Raw genomic sequence first — 13,433 nt, forward strand, 5'->3', positions numbered from 1 at the left:
AATTTATTTATGGGAGATCAATTTATGTCTACATTTTACGTTCTTACTTCATACCCTCAACTACTTTCAACTTAATAGATAAGATTATAAGATCTAGCATGACCAATTCGAATACACTTTACCTAATCATACAACTATTACCTGGGATTTCCTTACTCAAATGATCGATAATTCCTTAAGGACCAGTTAAGCTACAAGATAGCTACAATTTACATACGTGAATAAGATTGCGGTTTGCGTCCTGGGAGCAATTACACTAAAATATATAATGTTGTTTACCAACTAACACGGTGTTTCCTGGGTCTTAGTACTCCTGAAAAATATTGAGACAATTAGACAACTCAGAAATTATTGCCTATTCTAATAATTATGATATTTAGAAACAATAATGGAAAATTTCTAAATTTTTCTTAATATTACAAAAAATCATTGATACAGAGAATATATCAGTAATTTGATAAAATATTCACAATATAAAACACCGCTTTAAATCGAATTGAAGTCATTTCTAATTATTTATAAAATAAAATATTTATATATTTAACATCCCAGTGGTTTATTTTCGAATGGCACTCTTTTTATATATTGTCATTGAAACTTGTTTGTCATTATATTTGAAATTCTATGATACGACATACTTGATATTTTTTATCAGCAACCAAACCATTCTGTTTTTTTGTATATATAACACAAAACATAGATTTATTCTCTCCTCGTTTTTATGTTGTGGTCATTACTTCTTTCTAGAAATTCTAAGGGCTCCAGTACAATATTCGGTTGTAACAACTCCAATTCAAAACTATTATAAAATTATATAGATTCACGCGGACGTTTATCCAACTTCTCTCCAAATAAATGTAGCACTACCTTTTCTGTATGACTAGTGCTACTATAAAAATCCGAAGAACCTTCATAAATACGAAGTTTTTAAATTAAACTATCTGGCTGTAAGCATGTATAACTTTATTCCATATACAACATCTGAATCTCTTTAAAACATTCGGCAAAGACTCGTGACGTTTCAGCTTGAAAATAACATCCCTTAACACCTTAACAGTTAAAGTTTTGAAGGAGTGGTTTGTGTGCCTTAGAGGATATAAGGTGCTGCAAATCATACTTGGAGCGCCCCATAGTTAGTTTATCGATTGCTCCCCTTAGATAATTATACGAATTACAAATTAAGTAAATCAATATCTTTGAAATCAAGGTATGAGTCAATTTATTTTTAACCATACTGTATGTTGGGCTTTATTTTCAATTGCTATTTCCAAAGAAAACAGTAAATCAATTTCATATATCTATGATTATAAAAACTCTACCCATCCAACCAGATATGTTTTCAATTAAAAGGTCCTCAATTGCTTTTATGCAGAACGACACACTGCTAAATATGCTCTAACCGCCCTATAATCATTCTTAACAAGAAGCTACTATATACTGAAATGGTATGATGAAAACAAAATCCACGAAACATTATTTGATACGGCCAACACCAAGTCTTTCAAAGTCTGCAAAAATGATTAAGACTGGAACTGAGTAGAAATTAGAAAATGATAATTGTCTCATTTCCTAGAGAGGAAAAGTATGCCAATCTGCAAGATGTCTGGCGATGAAGTAACCTTGAAACATCTTATAATAGAATGTAATAGACTCAAGAGCGGAAGGAAAAAAAATCAACTACCAAAATCAATGAAGACGCTACTAACAGTAAAAACAATATATGGAAACTACCTGAAAGACTGCAAATCAAATGATGAAATATAAAGCCTTTGTCTTAGTAATAATAAGCCATCAAATCTTAGATAATTATCTAGATACCTGTAAACTTACAATACTCTACTAACAAATCGTATGTGGTTCGTGCATTGAAAAAATAATTTTCATATTACGATATCTACTAAATTTGTATGTCACAAAGCTGTTTCAAGTAGAAAAACCAATTTTATAGAAAAATAGCTATGAACAATTTCGTATCTCGATTCACGGCTGATCTATTCATAAATCATTTCGTAAAACATATTTGGTATGTGGTACAAGTATATGAATAATATTTTTGCCACATTTGATGAAAATTGACAGTTACCACTTTTAGATACATACAGTAACATTTGAAGTTTTCTGAAAAAATCTGTTCACGAAAGCCGAATAGTACAGATCTTGTTAGTTAAGCATACCAGAATACCTCAAGCTCGAAGTCATAATTATCACGCTTTTTCGATAGAAGCAGAATTGTGACCAATTCAGATGTTTGTTCATACCATCGCAAAATTGCCTGTCGTATTAACTGTACTGCAATGACTAAGGGTATGTGATGTGCATGGTCAGAAAAAGGTATGTGAACCTGAAGAAGACCTACTGATCAAGCGAGACCTGAGCCAAATCAGCGAACATTAAGTTAAGCGTGCAACTAACCCTGCGAGACTGTTTTGTACCAATGCTTAAGAAAAGAAGATCTTTACTCCTGAAAGACGTGTGCTCGGGATTGTTGAAGTAATTGTTTGGTGGACTATCGATTATGGTATTCCATCACCACTTATATCTATTCGAGACAAATTGACACCTGGCATTACAATGATGATTTGCTACAAACCCCTATCACTACCTCATGTAAATGAGCATGCACAAGTCGTTTTTCAACAAGACATCTATAGGAATGTATTTGTTAAACACATTATTAAAAATAAATAAAATTTAATGCAAATGTTATCGCTTTATCTCGATGTTAAGCTATTTACATTGTCAAAAAGCCAATAAATTAATCATTTTGGATCTAAAAAGAATCGCTACATGCAGATATATCCCGGTTGATTTTTTATATTTTAACTGACATAAAATAACCATTATCCTTTTCATAGTACATCGTTTCTGCATTTGAAGTATCGAAATTGTTATATGTAAGAATAATTTGAATAGAGACAAATGGTCTAATATGCTTTACAATGCACGATAACTAAACGGTTATTTATACGAGGCAAATTTTTTAAGTAAGTACCGTTTTGGAATTAAAAAAAGAAGTGCAAAGATATCGCAATAATTTTATTTTTACATGATAGCCTGTACCTTAATCTACTTTTCTATATAATTTCCGTGAATATTGAGGCACTAGTCATAACGTGACGCCAGTTTTTGAAAACCCTCCTCATAAAATTCTGTCGCCTGACTTGTTAACCACTGTATCACAACTGTTTTGACTTCGTTAACGTCTCGAAGACGCTGACTGCCCAGGTGTTTCTTGAAGTACAGGAGCAAATGGTAGTCGCTGGGCGCCAGATCAGGGCTGTAGAGAGGATGATCTAGAGTTTCCCATTGAAAAGATTTGATGAGATCTTTGGTCCGATTAGCCACATGTGGACGGGCATTGTCATGCAACAAAACCATACCCTTACTCAACTTGCCACATCTTCTGTTCTGGATTGCACGACGCAGATTGTTCAATGTCTCACAATAAGACGCTGCATTGATTGTCTCATTACGAGGCCGAAACTCCACTAGCAATACTCCTTTTCTGTCCCAAAAAACTGTGCACATGATTTTCCGGGCAGAAATTGTTTGCTTAAACTTCACTTTTTTGGGTGATTATGAATGTCGCCATTTTTGGTTTTGGTTTGGGTTTGGTGCAGATCCGTCAATATTTTTGGAATCCAACACAATTTCCGGTATTTCAAGTTCTCGGTCACAATGCGATACAAAACACTACGAGAATATTGAGAAAAGTAGTCGCACAATGATGAACTTGTAAAGCGTCTGTTTTCTCTCACCTTTTCGTCCACTTTCTGCACCAAATCTTCATTAACGACCAAAGGACGCCCACTCCGTTCTTCATCATGCACATTTGTGTGGCCATCTTTAAATGCTCTCACCCATTTCCTTGCCATTTCATCACTCATAATGTTTTGTCCGTGAACTTCACAGATCTCACGATGAATATCGATCGGTTTTACTCGTTTAGCACTAAGAGATCATATAACAGCCCGTACTTCACAATCGGCGGGACTCACGATTGACGGAGGCATCTTAAACACTCAGTAAACAACGTACACAATGAAGAATCAGATTATTATAAGCCACTTTCTTCTTGATAGTTATTGTATTCGTCTTTAATAATTACAGGTAGAAAATTTATACTTCAATTTCACAGTGTAATATGAAATATAGAATCCCATGTTTCACTATATACTATTTTGAACGTTCCTTGAAAGTTGCTACATAAAGTCTAAAGGCTTCTATTATGAACATATTGAATCGTCAGGAACAATGGCTTAAGGAACGATGACGGTCTTTTACCCTTAAACCATTGTTCATGTTTCTGCATACTTTAGCTGCAAACATAAAGATACCAAGCGTACTCTCTTCCTCTGTCGTGTCAATCATGAACTAATTTGAACTACAAATTTTATTTAAAAAACACTTCAGGAATTTCAGAGCCGAATTTATCGTCTTACAAAAACTAAATATTATGAATAGAATCATAGCACAATGTGCAGAATTAATCACTTAGTTAAGATACAAGCAACAGAAACAAAATTAATAACAAAGTATTCCATCCATCAAAATTATAGTATACAATTTTATGAGATGTTTGTGGAAGTGTGTAAAAATATCAGCATAATGCTCATTCAAGCGGTGTTTGGTTACCATGAGGCCATAAATGAAATTTGTTCTAGAAAGCTTGACTCTATACAAGGTGTCCAAAAAGAGAATCGGGTATTTGTTCTCGCGCCACCTTCGAAACGGAGCGACGAAAGGAAGCAGGGAGGGGTTCGTGGCGTCCTCCATTTTGTGGAGTTTTAATCACGATGGAACAGTACTCGGGGACGCATCGCGCATTTTGCGTACGAGCGTATTATTGTAACGGTGATTCAATAATGACTGCTCAACGTCTGTATCGTGCGGAATATCGTACACGCCACGCGCCAAGTGACGATAGCATTAGAAAATGGATTAGGATGTTCGAGAATACAGGTGCGACAGTTTAAATTCAAAACTCTGGTCGACCTTGATCAATTCGCGATGAAGAAACATTTGAAGAAGTTGAGGCGCCGTTTCGTCAAAAGTCTTTATCCATCCGAAAGCGAAGCCAAGCGTTAAACATCAAAAAATCGTCCTTACATTTGATTTTAAAGGAAGATTTGCATTTAAAACCCTATAAAATTCAATTGGTTCAAGAATTGAAGGATACGGACTATGCTAATCGACTAAATTTTGCGAACGAAATGATTTCACAATTTTGAAAACATACTGTTCAGCGACGAAGCAAATTTTCACCTGAGTGGTCATGTTAATAAGCAGCATTGTCGGTACTGGGCAGTCGAGAATCCGAGAAGAAAGCATGAATGACCCCTGCACAGCCCAAAGGTCGTTGTTTGGGCCGCTATGTCTGCTAAAGGAATGATTAGTCCTTATTTTCATCAAGATCAACGAGGCCGAGCAATCAATGTAAATAGTGACCGTTACTGCGAAATGTTGCGAAACTATTTGGTCCCAGAGTTGCAGGAGTTTGCAGGTTTCAACTCAAGAACGTGGTTCCAACTTGCCATACCTCGAATGACTTGATGGAAGTTGTGAATGAATTATTCCCTAATAAAGTCATTTCGCGAAGGAGTAACATCAAGTGGCCTCCCAGAAGCCCTGACCTTAGCCCGCTTGACTATTTTGTATGGGGATACCTTAAAAGTAAGGTTTATCAAAATAATCCATCGAACCTAACCCAATTGAAGGAAAACATCCGGTCAGACATGGCAGCAATATCAAGAGCTTTGTGTCGACGTGTTATCGCCAATCTTCGTTCCCGTTTAGAAGAGTGCCAGCAACGTAACGGTCATCATTTGGATAACATCATCTTTTCCAAATAATTTTCCAATTCATATGGTATCAAAAAACAATAAAAGTTTTTATTGCTTATAAATATTTTTTGTTTACTTGAACTTACAAATACCCGATACCCTTTCTCGACACCTTGTATGAAAATAAATCTATCTATCTATCTATAATTTGATATTGAAAAGTAAATTATATATAATTAGAGTACATTATATTATTACTTTCAGTATAACTCAAGTTCTAGAAAAAAATTTAATTTAGAATGAGTGTAATCTAGAAACGTATATCCGTAGTTTTCACTAATTACGAATGCATAGTTGAAAACATAGGCTTATTGAATACAGTGAATAACACCCAGACAGAATTCAGAAGTAACATGTCAACAAAAGACTGGATAATAACACCTACACACAATGTTGTCTCTGTGGTAGCTGTTGACTCGAGTAAAGTTTTAGTAGAAGACAAGAGAAAAATATGTGAAAAAAATTGTAAATAAGAAAGATTAGCAAGGAGCCCATAAATATAAAAATTGCGCATACAAAATACAACATAATATACTAGTCGTAGTATATTAGGTTGTCTTTAAGTTGTAATAGTAAAGTAATAAAAAATAACTGGAAATTTTTGAATATGATGTGAAAAAATATGGCCTACCCTATAGTATTTTTGTGATAATCGTCCAATACCCATCTATTTTTTGTTACAGAATCATCTTCTAACTCAATTGGAACCATGGACCCAATACTACGTTACTGTACAGGTATTTAATCCAGAAGGTCTGGGACCAAACACTACCGTACTAATAATGACAGATGAAGGAGGTAAGCAAATTTAATATTCAATATATCTTACAAGTTTGAGCTTTAAGTTTCTGGGATTTCGGTGATACTGTCATTTAAATAGTATACCGAAAGAGAAACATGTCCCGGAACTAGGTGAGGAGATATTATTTCAAGGATAAAAATAATATAAAGAAATAATTTTTATTTTCAAACATGTAGATAAAGTACAATTCAAAATACAGAGAATATTATGAAATAAATAATGTAATATTAGTTCACATGATTTTTATACTCTATATAGAATTTTTCAATTATTGGAAAAAATCTTAATACGAATAAATAAGTACTAATATAAATACCTAGGCGTTAACTTCCACCGTGTTTCTGATGACATCTTTTTCAATTCTACAATAATCTGAGAAACATAAATTAGTTTTAGCATTTAAACAAAAAAACTATTCTTGTTGAATATATATGGAGTACAGATAATTTCGAGTGTCGATTTAACATTATTTTGTACAAGGAAAAACAATTGAATAAAGCGAGTGAAAGTTATATCCTGAAAGTGCTCCGTCCCTTGGAATGATTTGTAAATGGGTTTCTGCTTTTAAAAGTGGTCAAATGGACGGATTATCTGTAATTACTCCAGAAGTGGTTAATAAAATACCTGTCCTCGCGTACTTAGTGTAAGTGAGATACCAATTGGAGTAAATATTTTAACAGGAAAAGTATGCAATATTTTTCACGAAATTACATATGAAAATCTAGTTAGGTGGGTTAGCTGCTTAATGTTGATCAAAATCCTGGTTGCAATAAAATTGAAATTTGGATATCTAATTATATACGTGAATTTTCCATCGATATTGTGTAGATGAATCTTGGTTACAGTGTAATATTTATTATAAATCCATGAGGGCCACAACAAAAGTGGAGAGATGTACGTTAGGAATATTTTGAACTGAAATGTGCTTTACAGAACAATAAAATCAGAAAAAATTTTCTGAAGACAATATCAAACGGATAGAATTGGGTGAAATTAAAAGTTTATGTAAATGGTGTCCTACAACTTAATTTACTGCCTAATCTCAAAGTGCGCATATTATACTTAGAGCGAAGTAGTTTTTTAAGAAACTGCCGTTAATGTTTGGTCGTAATGAACCAGATTCAAATCACATGTGTGGGTTACGATGAGGAAGAAAGTATTTAATTTGCAACATCCTACACAGACCCTTGCGCAGTTGCAAATTTGTTTGGAGCCTCCTTTTGTCGATGCCTATACGGGTACAGGAGTGTATTCAGCTACAAGGTCGCCACACACCGTATCGTTTTTTTCTGAGTGAATTTCTTTCTTATACTCTCATTTCATTCTGGAAGTATTACATCTGTTGTCACTTAGTGTCATTTATTTTTAAACAATACAGCACTATTTACTATTATGAACTAAGATTCGTTCATCACTTTTTAGCATATCGACAGGGATATCGCTTTTAGCTTCACTAATGTTATTCTTAAAATGAGATTCTTAAAACGATGATTTGAAGAATAAATTTCAGGTATAAGAATTTTTAATATTTTTGTTTGCGGCGGCATATAAATTTACATGTATTCACATCACCAACTTCAGTGTAGGACGAACAAAAGGGTATTTTTCAAGATAAATCCTCTCCTATTAGATTATACCACAAAACAGGATATTACCTACCCACAGAATTTTTTGATATTTTCTGTTGATCATTGGATTAATCTCCCTGTTCTCTCTAATACATTTATGGACCAAAATACTCAAATATTGTATATAATTCCTTCTTCACATGAATAACAATTTTGATAGCTTGAAAATATTTATCAATACAATTATAGAAAATTTGGAGACAATTACAATAAAAGGTGTATTTCTAGTACAAAAGCAAGATTGAAACTGAATGTTATTTGACTTCTCCTGGAAACATCGGCGATCTTGCTGAGTTTCTAAAGTCATTTATTAGGACCTAATCAATTTCCATATTGAGGGGGGTTGTTGTCTCTCATACGACTGTTTATAATATCTATAGGTTTGAATTAAGTTGCATAGTGCAGAAGCTAATTATAAGCAAAAATTGGATAAGTGATTTTATTTTTTTTAAGAATGCTTTTGTATTTAATATTCTGATATATTTGATTATTGTCGAGTAGTACCTTTCAGCTATTCCATTTGACTGTGGATAACTTGACTGCAAAAGTGTATTCAATTTTGTATGTTTCAGTAACTCGGTTTAGACAGTGTTTAGACACGGTAAAGGTACCGTGATGTGACAAGAATTTTATTAGATTATTAACGATTTTAGTTCCATAAAATGTGTTCAAGTGATAAGCTTGAGCGGATTTGGAGAAACTAATTACGATAGATAGAAATTTTGCTCATTCAAGAGTAAAGGTATCTAGATGAATGATTCCAAACGAATCTGGAGTCGTTGGAGGATTATTTATTTCCATTCTTATGAGGTGTCGCTCCTATCTATTTTGCTGACAAATTTTACATATAAGTATTGATATATGTTAGGACCGATTAATTTTCGTGATAGTTCATTATAGTTCTTCAATGTCTGTCTGTCACGTCAATTAGTAGTTTGTTACATCTTTTAAATTTGATGAAGGCGATCTGATATGATTTTGTAAAACTATTGAGAATTTCTCGTACATATTTGGTATTTAAAAATAGAGATAATATTGAACATTTGGTGCGATATACTTATTCTCTTATGAAGTTTATAATATCATTCTCAAAAATGTTTTCGGATATTTGAACTTTGATACGTTGTGTCCTTTCGAATAAGATAGTAATTTTTGGCCTTGCTGGAGAATAAAATTACTTGATTTTTTACCAAAATTTAAAGGTGAGGCTGATATTGGTATACCTACGACAGAATTTTTTCGGAATTGGGATTCATAGTTTCGTCATTTCATTTTGTTCGTCAACTTCTTGTTCTGAATAGATTCATCTACTTGAACTTGCTTAGACATATCGTCTTATTCTTGTTGCTTGCTTGCATCATGAGATTAGAAGATTTCTCGAATTATTTGATCATTTTTGAGACTATTGGGATGATAATAACTTAGCAAACCTAGAAAACCGTTTAATACTATTCAGTATAGGAAATTGTTTGATTGTTTCTATTCTATCAGTATTGGGTTTTACAGCTCCGAAAGTTACAACGTACAACCTATTTCAGCAAAAACTCGGATTTATCAAGCTACACCTTAAAATTAGAATCACGAAGTATCTGGAAAACAGATATAGACCTTTCTAGATGTTCTTGTAACGAGGTGGGAAAAAGTATTATATTGTCTAAATATACAGGGCACTTCTCATTTTTGATTCCACTTGATATGTGAGAATTCTCTGAAAGGTAGCAGGGGCACTTTTTAGTCCAGAGGCATTCGGCTAATATTCGTAATACCAATTTTCTGTATTGAAAGCGATTTTCTGTACATCCTTTCCATCCATCTCAGTCTGGTGAAATTCGCTAGCCAAATGGAGGGTGGTTAAATATTGGCATTTTCTAAGGTTATCCAGAAGTTTATACTAAATAGTGGGTATCTATCTTCTGTTTTATTCCATCAATTCATGTACTATAACAACAAGTAAACAAATATTTCTATTTTGAGATATTTTGAACTCATCACAATCTTTCACGTGACGTTAATTATACTTAATAATATATAATAATAATAATAACTTGACTACATCTGGCATAAGTAATTATGTGGTCAATTCTAATCATTCATTATCCTTCTCATAATATTGATGGGAACGTCGACATTGTTATCTTTTTTTAAACTGTCGTTCATTGCATTTATCATCGACATACCTTCCTCCATTGAGCAGCCCAAACAAGAAATCACCTCATAATTTATCTAAAGCAGCTACAACGTCCAATAGATCTTTCAAACTGACCTACGAATCCAGATCTTTCAGTGAGGCAATAATTCTTCGTCTTCATTAGCACTAGTCTCTCTTGTAGCCTTCTTTTGAGCTTCACCATCAACAAATCACTTTATTCCTTTTTTGTCATTAAAAACAATCCCATATTGGTACCAATTTGTAGCATACTGGCGCTTCAGCTATTTCTTAATACGATACAGTGATCTAACAACAATTACTGTTCACAACTTTACAAAATTTTGATGACAATTTGTCAACTTCTCCTCTACCCCCACTGCTATCATAGCAAAATCGTAGCCGTAAAACAGAGGGGGTGAACCTGCGGCCCCCGTGAGTTTTTTTGGTATAATATACTATAATAATTTCACAAAAGTCACTTTCCTAGGCAAATTAACTTATGCGGCCTCTCTTATTACTGCCTAATTTAAATATGGCCTCTACAGTAAAAAGGTTACCCACCTAAGCCCTAGAATATTCTATTAAACTCTTAAGGAGATGCTTGTATTTTACCAACTTTTCCAAAATATGCTGTAACTCTCCAAGTAATTAATGGTTGTGTATTAGATAGCATCATGAACCAAATTTTGTACGTGTTATAGAAAAACTTAGCCGTCAATTTCTTGGTTTTTCCGTCACGTTTTCTATTGCTCGGTATCGGTACATCAATCGTAGAATCACAGTTTTTCAGTAACTTGAAGGGTATTTGTAACTTATATTTGAAGACATCCTCCTTAATCATATTAACTAGGAATTTGAGTTGATTCCAGGAACGTGAAATATCAACGCGACTATTTTAAATAGAACAAAATAATAATAAAAGAAATATCTTTCAACTGAGACGTGATCAATTCATAAAAAACAACTACTAAGATAAAAAAGTGAATATGTAAACGTGAAAGCAGCATTTTTGAAATGGACTTTTTATAGCAATATTTTTGGAAAATCAAAAAATATATGTTACTCATTGGAATGATTTGTATGGTCTTTAAAGTAGACCACATTTTAAATTTTCTTTTCAATATTGAGTAACAGGTTAGTTTAAAATAAAAAAAATATCTCGGGGGAAGACCAAATTATGGAGAGGTGGCGAGAATACTTCAAGGAGCTCCTAAATGATCAATACGTGAGTGAAAAAAAAAGAGAATATGAAAACAGACAAAAAGAATAAATCTGGAAAAGGATATCACATTAGAAGAGACGCAAACGGCAACAAGTGAAACGTGAAAGGTACTAGGACACGATAATGTAACAAATTAAATGAAGAAAGCACTACCAGAAAAGGTTGGGTATTGGATCTAATAAATATCATAATGAAAATCGGAACAGCTTTCAAAAACTAGGAAATAGAAATCATATAGCCAATATTTAAAAACTTACTCTATCTCTGACTTATACGATTGTCAAACAACAACTAAGCGTCCAAAATGGCTGAAATTTTAGTAAGGTTTCATAATTTTCATACATACAATTATAGCGAAACATTTTTTTTTTTTTTGGTTGCATGTACATATCAAGAACGAACTTCGATAGTTAGCGGTGGTGACGCATTAGAAGGAAGTAAAGAAGAACGATTTTTCAAACCAATACACAACTTATCAAGGCAAGGCAATCAATGAAACCTATTATCGTACTTAGGGAAAATACGAGTATATTATTGATAGATAAATTTTGGACTTTTTATCAATACATACATATTCATATTAAACAAATACAAAATTTAGTAACATTTCAAAATATGTCATTCAAACTACGCACTTCTGTTGAAACCCTGTATTTTGATTTTAAAATAATCAAAGTATATCATTGCGACGTTCTCTTGAAGCACTACGTGAAGACACTTCATAAAACAAGAATCCCGTGATTTGCATGAGTATAGTAGAAATTTTTTCCCAGTCTAAGTAACTGCTCACACATATTGTCTAAATATCCTCGTATATATCTACTATGTTGGTGTATCGTTGAAGGAGTAGTTGCATTGTATTTTGCATTCATAAACAGTTTTTTCTGGGGGTATAACCCATCATTATGTTTTTGAATTATTTAAAATATAGCTTGAACTGAATTAATTCTTAGAGATCTACAAAATAGTTCAAGAAATATATATAAATACATATATAAATGTAAATGCTTTTTGTGTACTATTTCAAATTCAAAATACTACATATTTTGCATTTTTCACTTCCAATGCAAAATAATAAAGTACTTTATCAAATCAAATATGTTCCGTCTAATTAAATTCTCTTAGTTTATTATTTTATATTATTATTTATTACACTTATACATAATAATAGTTGCTCAAATACATCGACTTTCTATTATTGATAAATCCCTTTTGGTATAACGAGAAGTCAGTATATAATCGAATGTCATAGTGAACGGATAAAAGTAGTAAAAGTAACCAGTAAATTTCAATAAACTATGAGTTAATTAAGTATAAGTGGATGATTATTGTAGATAGTTAATAGTCTAGTGTAATTGTGTAAATAAATCAATTAAGTAAGAGACATTGTGTATAAATTCACCTCACTGTTAGAAATAGTTTGAATAAATAAAAAAAGCAATACATTATACTCCCACTAAAAGATAAAATTTCTCTACTGGTACTGAGTTTGGTAAGCATGTGATATATTTTGAATTTTTATTACAGGATAAAGCGTTCAATATCTCCAGACTGCTGCCAGAATGCTGTCCTTGGATCTTGCGTCTTCTAAATTATATTTATCGAAAAGGTTTTGATTACTTTCTTTCATTTCAATGTACCTATCACCTGACATCGATGATATGTCTCATTGCCTCTCTCCAGTCTCGTAATGGGTTCAACTGTAGGTTTGAAAGGTTTAGCATATTCAACCAAGAACTGAATTTGAATCAATTTCTCTCAGGACTGTCAATCTCAATTCTCGTATTAA

General features: G+C 32.8%; 1 protein-coding gene across 1 annotated transcript in view; it reads left to right on the forward strand.

Annotated features, from left to right (window-relative positions):
* The window catches only part of LOC130450990 (tyrosine-protein phosphatase 99A), a 471,371-nt gene that overhangs the window by 417,821 nt on the left and 40,117 nt on the right, over positions 1-13,433 (forward strand). Inside the window, exon 6 of the mRNA XM_056789764.1 lies at positions 6,527-6,641. Coding sequence (XP_056645742.1) covers positions 6,527-6,641 — 115 coding nt within the window. The remainder of the gene's footprint in view (positions 1-6,526; positions 6,642-13,433) is intronic.

This window comes from Diorhabda sublineata, chromosome X (assembly GCF_026230105.1).
Source record: "Diorhabda sublineata isolate icDioSubl1.1 chromosome X, icDioSubl1.1, whole genome shotgun sequence".
NCBI lineage: Eukaryota > Metazoa > Arthropoda > Insecta > Coleoptera > Chrysomelidae > Diorhabda > Diorhabda sublineata.